The sequence below is a fragment of the Drosophila serrata genome, unplaced genomic scaffold, assembly GCF_035046125.1.
Source record: "Drosophila serrata isolate PLE 108 unplaced genomic scaffold, ASM3504612v1 contig_295, whole genome shotgun sequence".
Taxonomy (NCBI): domain Eukaryota; kingdom Metazoa; phylum Arthropoda; class Insecta; order Diptera; family Drosophilidae; genus Drosophila; species Drosophila serrata.
This window is the reverse complement of record NW_028257193.1, coordinates 1,215,145-1,227,875: the sequence shown is the minus strand read 5'-3', so window position 1 is coordinate 1,227,875 and position 12,731 is coordinate 1,215,145. Positions and strand designations below refer to the sequence as shown.

General features: G+C 43.1%; 1 protein-coding gene across 6 annotated transcripts; it reads left to right on the top strand.

Moving 5' to 3' along the window:
* Window positions 1-335: 335 nt before the first annotated feature.
* LOC110191141 (uncharacterized) lies at window positions 336-11,627 on the top strand. 6 transcript variants are annotated; one of them, XM_086837023.1, is made up of 5 exons: window positions 336-574; window positions 2,885-3,204; window positions 4,742-4,831; window positions 8,676-8,847; window positions 10,367-11,627. In XM_086837023.1, exons 2-5 carry the CDS (start codon window positions 2,890-2,892, stop codon window positions 11,437-11,439), a joined length of 1,650 nt encoding a protein of 549 aa, XP_086693149.1. In that variant the 5' UTR covers window positions 336-574; window positions 2,885-2,889; the 3' UTR covers window positions 11,440-11,627. The 6 variants fall into 6 exon arrangements, with proteins under 6 accessions (XP_086693149.1, XP_020817556.2, XP_086693151.1 ...); XM_020961897.2 differs by lacking the exon at window positions 336-574 and adding an exon at window positions 1,279-1,445; XM_086837025.1 differs by lacking the exon at window positions 336-574 and adding an exon at window positions 1,483-1,578.
* The last annotated feature ends 1,104 nt before the right edge of the window (window positions 11,628-12,731 follow it).

The following is a 12,731-nucleotide window of genomic DNA, read 5'->3' as shown; positions in this document are numbered from 1 at the left end:
CTTTTAAATTCCCATTCCATACATGCAATTTGAACATAGAAATTAGGTATTTGGTAGACTTATTTTGGGATTATTCTACATATATACCTCGTATATAATTATTTCATAGATTTGTTAAATCCTTAAAAAGTCATACAAATGTAATGCTTAGACAGATATCATAAGAATTTATGTGCAGTTCCAACAAGATGTGTCAGTGGTGTCCGGCTTAAACAGTGCTTAAGTGATCCCACAATTGTTTATAACCAACTGGTTTGAAAAAAAAAAAAAACAGTTCAAAAGCTCTCTTCCACTCAGTTCCAAGCTTCGTCAAAAGGTGGCGCTCTGCTTAGCCAGTTTAAGCCAAGTTTAGGTCTGTTGGTCAGCTGTGCAGACGCCGCGCGGCAGTTTCTTACCAACTCGCAGACAGTGCGCAAGCGCCGCAAGTTCCGCAGTCAATCGCGAAGTGCGTTGCGCCGGCGCCTAGGAAAAGCCATTGGATTGAGTTAAGAGCCGCCAAGCGGAGCGGAGAGTTGTGAAAATTGATTTCCCAGCGAGCCAAAGCCCAAACCAACACAAAAATAAAAACAAAACGGTGTGTAATTGTTAACAAACCGTGCGAGGCCTAATGGCTATAATGGCCCAAACGACCTTACGCTCACCCAGAGCCCTAAGTTGGCTTAATGTTGTCCAAGCCAAGTTGGTTAACGTTGGCTTAGGTCAAGGTGGCTGCCACCGCACATTAGCCCCACTCAAAATAGAAAAATCTACAACAAAAAAGCAACAGTTAAATGAAATACCGAAAAACGCGGAAGTGTAACGCACAATTATTAACGCATTTACTGGTTATTCGCGTAATTAAGACCGCAAAACGAGTTTGTTTCTAGCTGAATTGTCGTTTCCTATGCTGTCAGACAAAATTCAATTAGAAACGCGCCAAGAGCAGTGCATATACTACATATACGGCCCGTAAATCATACGCATGCGCAATGCTTGCGAAATGAAAACAGAGGCAAAATAAAAACTGGAGACTCACGTTCGACTTGGAATTTACACGGCAGCGTCAGCTCTCAGGCTGCTAATTGTATGGTACTACATAGTGCCCAGAGAGTGTGGAATGGGGGACAGGCTGCAGCGGGACGAGCGCTTCAATGGCGCATGCGCAACAGTTTGCCCGCTTTGGGGTTTCTGGGTCTCTGTCTCTGTCCCCGTTGGCGTCTCCGTCTCCATGCGATTCGCTTGCGGTTTCTTTCGTGTGTAATTGTGACGCAATTCCGTGTGAGTTTGTTTTAGCCAAGCTTCGTTTTTAGCCACCTCTCCTGCGTACACTGAAAACGAAAGCGGGCCAATGGCAGGTTTCTGGTTGCTGCACCCGCTCGAATGCAGTCAGTTGCAATTCACACGCGCCGAAGCTCAGTTGGCTTCCGATCGAGAAAACTGTTTCAGATAAAGTTAAAACAATTACGGTATAAATATTGCAGCAAGGCCTTAAAGAGCCGGACCTTAATTGGAGCGTTACCAGGGGCAGCCCTCTGTTGGTTTTTCGTTTCGTAATTGTTTGCCAAGTGCCGCGCTTCATTGACTTTGGCCAAAACAATGGTCCGCAAATTGTTCCTGTGCGCCGCCGCCGCCGCTGCTGCGGTTGGTGGTTTTCCGTCTCTTCTGCTGTTTTTTCTTTATTTTATTAGTGGGTGCAGCAGCTTTAACTAATTTGTGCGGCTTTGAAAAATAATTAAATCGGGCTCTTAATTGCCCTTACAGGGGAGATGCTTGAAAAAAAAAGTTTTAAGCCATAATTCAATGATGGCCAGCCGAGTATCAATCGCTTTTAATTGCCGACGCAGCCCTAGTTCGAATTATTGTTCAATAACTTATTTACTTTCCGCTATGCCCACTTCACTTGGTCGACGTCATAGCAAATTCATGGCCAATGTCAGCCAGAAGTGAAGTGAATTGAAGTGATTTGAACAAGTTTGCCGTACTCGCACTCGCACTTGTAGTCGTACTCGTACTCGTATCTGTATCCGCGTGCGTAGACAGCAAATGGGTTCTCCATCTACTCGAGGCTTGGCGCGTAAGCAACATAATCAATTTCCCGGCTGAGAAGAATCTTCTAAGCTGACAGCCCCTAAGAATCTGACGCAATCCATTGGCATCAACATCGACTTCGATTGGGAATGACAATGCCAGTGACTAAGCGAAAGAATCCAGTTGGCAGAACAGCTGGGTTCTCTGAAGCTGGTTTATATATGGTACTCGATACCCGATGCCGAGTTCCGGCTGGTGGTGCTTAATTGATTTTCGCTAGTGCTCAAAACTTTTCAACAAACCCTTTTCTTTCTTTCTTTCTAAGAGGCTGAGTGAGGTGCTCAAACTTTTGATTTATGTGAGCGAATTTTACGCCCGGCGAACGTGGCGTATGCGTAATTACGACCACTTGGCGCAAAACTTTCTGGGCCTCGAAAACCTAGCTAATTAATTGGGCTTCGAGGCAACTCGGCAGGCACCTGCCGAAAGGTAAAAGAATAGCCCTTAGAAAGGTGCAAATGAGTCAAGTGCCGAAATCTGGGGACAGCGGTTGCCCCAATCACATACTCACGCATAATAGATGCGAGTGGCTACGTGATGGGCATGCCAAGTCAAGTCTGCAGAGTAGGCCAAGTAAAACAGTTTGCCACCATTTTTCACAGTCACCTTCCGTCGGGGAGTGTGTGTATGGGTGTGTGTGCGTTAGGCCAGGTAATTAGATGTGTCTGGCAGACGCCTCAAGTGTTGAAAATTGGCCAAATTTATGTTGGCCAAAACAGGGTGCTTGTGTGTGTGACATAAATTGCATGAAATGCCGGCGACGTGCGGCCTTGAAGAAATGCCTGATTTAATCTGTATCCCTTGCCCCCTCTTGCAGCCACCATGCTACAGCTGTGCACCATCTACGCCTGCGCCAACGGTACCCTCGGCCTGAATCTGAGTCGTGCCCCCTGGGATCCATATCCATGGGTCAGCGGGGTGCAAGCGAAATCGAATGCGGAGCTTGGCGGAGTCCGGCTGGGCGATACACTGCTAGAGCTCAATGGAGCCGATGTCCTGGGATTAAGGATCAGTGAGCTGGCAGGACGGCTGCAGGAGCATTGGCAGAGCGGAGCCGAGCATGTGACCCTGATGATGTGGCGCCAACAGGCGAGCATTTCTCCAAATGAGGATCCCGCTGAGGCAGCCCACGCTGTGGTAAGTCATTGCCATTGTGTTTAAGATAAAATGAATATATGGAATTGATATTTATATGTTTATATATCTTTCCTCAAAATTGTACAAATCGATCTTATTGCCACCTTTTCCTCCAATATGTGATCCACTTCTGGCTTTCTGACTTTAGCCAGGCGGCTAATTGGTTTGCAGTGCTCGGAATGATGGCTAAATGGGCCAGTGTCACACATGAATGTGCGGCACCACACCGTTGTTCGTGTGCCGCTGAGCGTTACATAATGCTGATTGGCTTAATGGCTGTTGTTGCTGCCAGTAATTAGACGCTTCAGCTTGGTCTACTGGCTTTGTGGGCTCACCACCACTGCATCGACTATATAGTTTCTCAGCGCCAAGGTTTCTCTCAAGAAAATCGCAAAATTAGTCTTTAGCTACTAATTCATCCATAACCACACGTAATCCATTGAATGGCCATCAAATGCTATTTACGTAAGCTAAAATGCGAACATATGAGAGTTGCTGTGCGATTTCAGTCCGAGTGGACCTCAATTAGTTTCTAGTGAAACAGATTTTGATTTTATTTTGGTAGTTCTGCTTGTCATTTTAAGAAATATAAATATTATATTATTCTATGCAACAATATTGCTAGGTAACTTAGGGAACAGTAACCCCTGAATTTCGATTTTTCGTCTTCAATTTTATGATCCAACAACACAAGTAATTTTAATTCAAACAAAAACTATATGCTGGCCATGAATTAATCTAAACCTAATGTCCATCCCAATGCCCCAGTTGAGGTAAATTAAGCCCCAAAGCTTAGCCCGAGGTGTTCTTCCGTGCATATGTCAATATCGAGCGTCGTGGTAAATTGTTTATCTGACGACCTACGAACTGTTTATTTTATTAAATTCAATTGAATCGAACTAACGTAATTCCGTTCTTGACACATTATGTGTACTTTATTACAATTCAATTGACCTAAATGTCCTTGCCGTGGCAGAGTCGAAAATTTAAGCCGGACACACACGCGGACAGACGGACAGATGGACTGACAGGCTCAGGGACACTCGGACACCTGGCACAGGTGGTTGGCATGGAAAGTCCATTTCAATCAATGCCGAAGGCTGTGCATCACAGAGTGTGTTGTGCCACTCGGTTTGTGTGTGTGTGAGTGTGCTCGGATCTGACCCGTTAAACAGATTAAACTTGCAACCGCAATCAGGCATAGGACGTAATGTGTCTTCCAAATGCAGGCGGTCCTTTCGATGGCATTTCCAACATGTTATATGGCTCGCCGCTCGCTTGGTTCGTTTTGATGATCGAATGCAAATTAAATGGAAATCAGCTTAAGTCCGGTACCTTTCATGGGCACTCTTGTGTGAATTATTTACGACGCAGCATCGAAAGTGCGGCTCGCCGAAAATTTAAATACAATTAAGTGCAGGCGTCAGATTTAATTGATTGAATCCCAGAGAAGTGTTTAACCGTTTAACCTTGAACAGAAACCAGAAGCCCTCAAATTAACCAGCGCTTTCCCCGCTTTCTCTCTTTGTATTTGCAGCAGCATGGAATTAATCAACAATCGCTGCAAAAGTTTGCAACATGCCTGCAACATATTTCCCAATTACTGGAGTGTCCTGTGTGCCTCGAGGTAAGTGGACGATGCGGGACGGACTGCGGTGGTCCTTGGAGTGATGGGATGCGGGAGATTGGGATGGGATTGGGATGCATGTGCATTGCATATCGATGAGGCTGGCCGGGTCGGCCTTAGTTTTAGTTCGTCATTATCTAACTCGGCTGGGCCCGAACTCGGCCAAAAACTTAGTTGGCCAGTTGGTCGTTTGTTTGCCTTCCAGCCAGCCGCTGCCATCAATCTTACATTGAGAGAAAATAAACAGTAACATTCATTACTCTTGCAACATTCATTACTCTTCGAATTTTGAAAATTTAATAAGGGGTTAAATTTTAATTGCCAAAAATTGGGGAAAATTTGAATTTCTTTAAATTTGAAACTGAGTATGCAGATTTTTTAACCTAACAAAAACTAACAAAGGATCGATTTCCGAATTGAAATTAATGCATTTTTGACTTAGTTATGAGATATTTAAATCTTGATTTGCCGTAAAAGTTGTCATATAAAAACATCAATAAGAAACGATTCGAGAAAACGGGAATATTTTAAGCTGAGCTATTATCGATTTCCGATTCTATCATTAAATTTCAACAGCAAAGTGCAGGAGTATATAAACTTCGACTCCTTAAAGTTAGTTTTCTTTCTTATTTCTTGTTGCGGAATTGTAGATATTAAATACCTTTCATAGTCATCATAAGCATTTGTTCTAAATCTATGTATAGGAAACTTTGGCTAAGCATTTTGTGGAATCAGTATAAAAGTTTATTTACTATATAATCAGTTGCAAGTTACAATGGTTTCGAAGTTAAGGGATATATTAGAAATGGAAACTAGATCCTAGATATTTAAGATCCTTTTCGATGCTCAGTTTCTCCCTGTGCAGTGGTATTTAAAGTCCCAATCGCAGCGCCATCCTCTTCCCGGCCTGCGTTGATTTTGCTGCGCAAGTTTGTTGCTAATCACTTGACTGTACTTCTACTATGAGTATATATTTATATGTATATATATATTATATATATATATATATATATATATATATATATATATGTATATATATATTCTGGATATATAGAAAGTTTGGAGCACCGGGCTGCCAGTGATTGCGTGCCCTCGTCAGGATATCATCCCCTGACTGCCCCTCGCCTCCATGGAGGCAGGTATGCCTTGTTGACTCAATTACTCAAACGACGCACATGTCCCGATCCAGCCAGCTTTCCATGCAGCCAGTTAATAGCCGTCGGTTATGTTCCTTTTTGGTCCTTCTTTTTATTTTTTTTTCGGCCTGATGCCAGTTTTATTTTGTCCTATATTTCGAGTAGGTTTTTGATAAATGTTTGCTCTGGCATGTGATTTGATTAGTTTTGCAAAATATATATATATATATATGTACACATAGCACGGGCAGTGTGATTGATTATGTCGTTTAAAAATCAAATATTGACGATTAGAGTGAGCGGCAGCGGAAGTCAGTGTGAATAATCGTGTCAATCGCCTGCGGGCAGCTTCTGTTTTTGCTGATGCGATGCTCTCCGTGGCAGCCCCCTAGCTCGTTGTGCATTTAAATTGAAGTCGGTGACGAGGGCCGGGCTTTAAATTTATTTATGCCCGGCTTGTCAGCAAAAACATAAATTTAATTAATTAGACAAGATAAAGAAGAGTGAGCGGACGACTGGTCCGAGCCGGTGAGCGGGGAGTCGACCTCCATTCACAATGCAGAACTACGAGTATTTTCAAATGAAATTCTCGCCTGGAGCTGCCATAGCAGCAGCAGCAGCAGCAGCAGATCTCTTTGGAGTGTTGGTGTGTAACCATAAATTAAGCATGTGCAGGCGGCAGCAGCAGCAGCAGCAGCAGAGCAAGGACATGGCAGATTCCGGAGATATCCTAGATATGGCCACGGTGCAACGCCTTCGGAGCTTGGAGCTGGGAGCAGGCAGCTGGCCACAGAGCAGCTTGAAACTCCTTTTGCAGCTGCACTGAATAATTTGTTTATTAACCCGAAATCAGTTTATGCCGGATACTACTCCTTCTCGTTCTCACTCTCCTCGCCCTACGGCTTAGTTGCCGGAGAGTCCTTCTGATTTTGCCATTATTACTGTGGCACGGAGATGGCATTATATTGTATTATGAACGTATTTCTAGTGTGTTGTTCATGTCCTTTTCTCATACATACATACAAAAGTGTGCATGCAAACACACGAACACACACAAGTCCATTAAGTTATTAAGGGATTTTGTTTTGCTGGAGTTTTAATAGTTGCGCATCCCGATTCCCTTGAATGCTAATCGCCTGCATTAGGCTCCGTCCGTTCGGATAAAGATTTGCCAGTGCTTTTCCTTGTTTGACATTAAATCGGGCATGAGATTGTTTTTGTTTCATTTAAATATGCATAAATTGGGAAGCCATTTAATTTTCATAAATTCGGCAAACAAATGGCTTACTAAGGCAGGCATGGCCAATGTTAGCACAATATGATTAATTCATTTTGGTTGCACTCGATCGGCCTTGGCCCGGCGGGCTTTTCGTTAATATAAACTGGCAGGCGAAGTTTGGCAATCGAATTAATTCGGTATGGTTGCCATCGGACGAAATGATATTTTACAATATGCCTAAAAGCATGCAACGCCGCCTTCGACAGCTGCCGCTGTCGGAAGTGGGGCATCCACATTCGTCTTTGGCCATTTCCGCTTCCTCTGACAGTTCCTGTTCCGCCTTCAGCCAACCCCACATTGTTTTCGCTCAGCTGCATTTAATTGATTTCTATCACTAATTGGAGTCTTTGTTTATGCATGCAAGGGTATTAAAATTAAAAGCATTTGCTCATACCATTTAAGCCAATTAAAAACAATAAAAGACGAATAACATTTAGAACGTTTGCCACACGTGCAACGTCACTTAAATCCCTGCCTTATTTCCCACGTAATTCTCTTACACATATATGCACATACATATATATGGTGGAAAGTGAGTTCATATGTATTTTCGATTTTCAATGGTGGCCAGAGTCCTTTATCTTGGTGTTTCTTTTTGTATCGTTTGGTCAGATTGCCATCGAATGGTTTTACATTTGTAATACTTCGATTGCAGTTCTGCCAAATCGTTGCAAAAAGTATGAAATCTGCCGACCAGAAATTGTTTCTTTATTCTGAACGTAGCAAATTTATGTTTGTCTGCACATCGATTGAGGAGAGACAAAAAGAATCAGCCAAATTTCGGTGTACATATGTATTATTTATATTCCCCCCAGTCCATCAGTCTATCCGATTGAGAACGATTTTCGTGTTCGCATTTTTATATTTCTGTATTTCTGTATTTCTGCATTTCCGTATTTCAGCATTTTGTATTTGTGTTTTTGCCCCAGTTTTTGAGCTTTTGTAAGGGCCAGCTTCAAATGCGCAAAAGTATTTGGGCGCGCATCAAACACAGTTGTATTATTTTAAATCCGCTTGCAATATTTTCAATTTGATTTTCAATTTAAATGGAAAGCTTGCTGCGCACAATGCTTCCCAATACAATACATTTTTTATATGCATCCATGTACATACATTCGAGAGGAGCAATAGAAGCAGATGCAAGTAAGGACCTGGCTCTCCCCGAGGAAAAGCCAAAGGAGATTCAAATGTGAGAAGTAATCAAATTTACTTGCCATTTGTGCATTACTTACGACAAGGACTCGGAATTGGTTTTTGTTTAAATCCAATTCGAAATATCATAATGAAGCAATCAGGGGCGAGGCACTGCCTCCTGTGGCTGTGTGGGTTCGATGGTCACGATATGTATAATTAATTGAAATGATTCCCTCTCTGAATAATTACACGTACTCTTTGCCCCCTCCCGTGGATCCTCTCAACTGGAAACCAGGTCATCAAGCCACCTGGCTGGCAGTGCTGCAACGGACACGTTCTCTGCAATAATTGCCGCAGTCGCTCCGTGAAGTGTCCTGTGTGCCGGGTTCCCCTAGGACCGCGAGGACGCTGTCTGCTGTCGGACAAATTATTCACCCTGCTGGCGGAGAGTTTTCCCTGCGACGGCGGTAAGTGCACCCAATCTGCAAGTATATTTAGTGGCTTTTATCTATTCAATCCAGGCGAAACGAATCCCAAATTAGTGGTTTCATTAGGCGGTACTAGCAGATTCTGGCAGTTGTCTACATAGGTTCTTCTAAACTCAAGTTTAAAGTTAATATAGGAATATATTTAATGTAACATAATTCAGGATATTTGAATTGGTATTCAATACATGAGAAATATTGAAATTTGAAACATTTTCATGCAAATAGAGCTCAAAACATCAGCGTTCCCTGTATGTAATCAATACTACAATGATGAGAAAACATTTTCCTGAATCTCTAGTTATGAAGTGGAAATTTAAATTATTCAACTTTGTCGACAAAATATAGAACCATATTTAATTACAAGCCTCCCCCTGATATATGCTTTCGCCTCTGTACTTCTCTGTACTTCTTATACTCACCATTGGCAACATCTTGGGCCTGGTCTCAAGACTCTGAGACATCATTTACTTGGGCCAAAAAAGTTTTCTGCAACGGCAAGTGTCAATGTTTCACTTAAATCTCAATCGAGAGCGGCGCAAATGAAAGAAAAATGCGAACAGAAAGCGGAGCCGAGTCAAGAGTGCTTGAAATTGAGCGCAATGGCTCATCTTCCCTTGTTGTTCTTTTTATAGCATAATTATGTAACATAAATTGCTAAAGTTTTTCGCGCTTTATGCCGTTGCCATCTTGCCGGCATTGCGTTACAAGGCCCTCTGCTCGGAGCCTCGTTTAAAGTTTAGCCGCCTCGTTGCCATTTTCAATCTGTGTCCGCCAACTTAACTTGGAGTGAAGTTTACAGCGAAGGTAACAAGCACAAGAATTTCCTCGTTGTCTGCATTTGTTTTGTTTTTACTTGTTGGTCTTCATTTTTTGCCACTTTTCCCGCACTTGGGGGGATTCATCTTGCCTTGTTTTTCCTAGCTTATTCCCTGCTTAGTAGGTTTTTATTGCTTCCACATTAAGTGTGCATTCTTTATGTTTTTGCTGAGATTTTCTTAGCTCATATTTATATGTAGCTGTGTACTTGAGGAATTATGTACTTTCTTCCATTTTCATTTGCCACTTGAACTTCTGTGCAGTTGCTGTCAAGGGGGCTCTAACGAGCGAAAATGGACAATGCCAGCGACAGGAAAAACTTGCAAAACTAAAGACCATCAAGAATACTGCGTACTGCACTTGAATAACAAATAAATAGATTTTCTAAAATAAATATATAAAATATGATATATAATCATATAGTTTTTCATATTTCTTAGGTCATACCTTCTATAAATTCTTGAAAAAATAAAGGAAGAACATTTTGTACTCTAAAATTTTGCAATTAGAATACATTTTTGAATTATTCTTTTTGATTTGTCAATAAGAAAACTTTCTTAACTTTTTCTAAGTGTAGCAAGCCAGAAAAATCCAAAGCTATAGATGCCCTGCCTGCATTTATTATATTTACATTTCGGAATTCATTCCTGCGGGATTCTCATCGTTCTTGTTTCGTTTTCAGGTAAAACCAGCCAAGTAACTGCGGCCCAGGGCTATGCAAAACTGAGCAGCGTCAACAAGTGCACAAATGAATATCATAATCAACCGAAAATGGCGTTGGCCAAGTCGAATTCCGGCAAGAAGCTGGGCAAGTCGGTCCTGCAGGCTCCGGAGGAGTCAATGCCAAAGGGACCTGCATCGGGACCTCCGAGTAATGTCGCCCACGAATCCGGTGGCAGCCGGCAGGGCAAGGAGCACTGTTCGCTGATAAAAGTGCAGCAGCCCCAGCCCGAGACTTTCGCGGAAGGTCACAACAATATGCTCGTTAAACCAAAGTTAAAGTTTGGCAAGAAAAGTTGGCGGATTGGGGGGCCAGATGAAGACGGATTGCGGTGCGATGGAGACGCCACCACGAATAATGGACAGCGCATTGCCGGCGAGCAGGTGAAGAGCGAGTTTCAGAATTATCATTGCCCCACTGGGAAATCATGCAGCCACCAGCAGCAGCAGCCGTTGGCCAACAAATTGTCAACAGTCCCGTTGCAGTTGGGACACTCTGTTGCAGGATCAAGTCCAGGACCAGGAGTGGTAGCGGATACCGGCGCCTTATCAGCGGGGAGCCATAAACAGGCGGCGGCGGCGGCGACATCCGGCGTAAATCAGGCGCTAGATGCAGTGCACCGGGAGTGGCAGCTGCTGCGCCATCTCAGCGGAGAGCATCGCCTGGCCGTGGTCCAGTTCTGCGGCACGTTCGGCCAGCGGCTGTACGTGCATCCCCCGCCGCCCCAAGAGGGCTTGGTCTGCCTGAAGATGAGCGAGGACCTGGACTCGAACCTGGTGCACCCATTTTTCTTGGCTGTCATACCGATCTCCAGCGACACGGAGTACGCCGTCTTCCTGTGGCACCTGGACCAGGCACCACTGGGAGGACGGTCCAACTTTGAGGCTGTTATCGAGGCTCAGGGCGAGGGCATCAAGTGGTTCGGCCCAGTTCAGTCACTCCAGCGCAGTTGGCCCGAGATTAGGGCATCCGGCGAGTTCCTCAGCTGCCGCAACTTGGGTGTCAACTTTGAGGTGACCATTAAGAGCAGATGAAACTGTGCCCATCCCGCCGCAAGACTGGCCCCCAAATAGTATTGTTTAGTTTTAGTGCTAGTTATCCTTAAAGGCTTTAAGCAAAATTAAGACTACTTCTAGTTTCTAGTGATTGCCTGGCTCTGCAGGAGTGGCGATAGAGCAAACCAAAATGTAGCGAAAATAAAAAAGAAATTATTAAAGTGAAAGGAACTGCTGAATGCCTTGAAAATTACATTTGCACATTTTTCACAGGTGCCGTATTTATCGGGAAAATGCGAAATGCAATATTGCAATATTTTTAATTAATAAAAACATTTAGAAATGTGCTTACCAGTCAGTTTTGAAAGGCCTCCGGTCTAATGAGTCATTCAATACCCTATTCAGTAGGATGAATATGAATATTTCGGTTCGATTGTTACTGACGTTTGATGATTGAAAACTGTCTAGCATTTGGGCTATTTGTTTTCAGTTTCAGAAATACAATGAAAATGAGTAACAGGGAATGTAAATGGGAATAATATTTCATTGAATGATGGCAAAATCAAATATCAAATTCGATTTTGAAATTACCAAAGGACTAACAGATCGTAGCTGATGGGCTTTTCCCCTTTACCCATTTTCCGCTTCTCTGTTTACTTGGTTTCAAGAGTATGTTCTTTGTGGTGCAAAAATAACTCGAAACGAGTAACCACTGGAGCCTGACTGCTGGCTGCCTCCTGATAATTGACTTGCATGCAAATTAATGTTTTTTGTGCACCACACTCTCCAGAGTACGCGTGGGGGCGTACAATACTGTTCAGCAAACAGTAAACACGACCAATGCAGCGAGTCATTTTCATCAGCGCCATGCTATACATAAATCCCTGCACCATCCATGTTTACTATATTTAAGGAAAAAAACTCCAATTTGATACAACAAAAATCACGGTGCAATGGCAAATAAAGAAACATTTGTGTCAGCTTTCCAATGTTTTTATTATTCCTGTTTATTTTTTTCGCATTCAGTTTGCTTTTGTGGCCTTTCCACACTATCGTCTGTTTGTTTTTGATGAGCCATCATCATCATCATCATCATCATCGCATCTTATGCACTGGCACTGCACTGCACTGCACTGTATTGCAGTGCACTCAACACTGCAAACAATTGAAAAAGTGTGCGTAGTTAAAATAAATTAAATATTTTCGCACAGGACACTTTTTGCGCCTCGTGCGGCTGATGAGGAGATGATCTGACTGCGACAAGGATAATGGCGGTGACGTTGCAGCGATTGGTCATGTTTCGCGCTGTCCATCAGGTAAATTAAAAACGT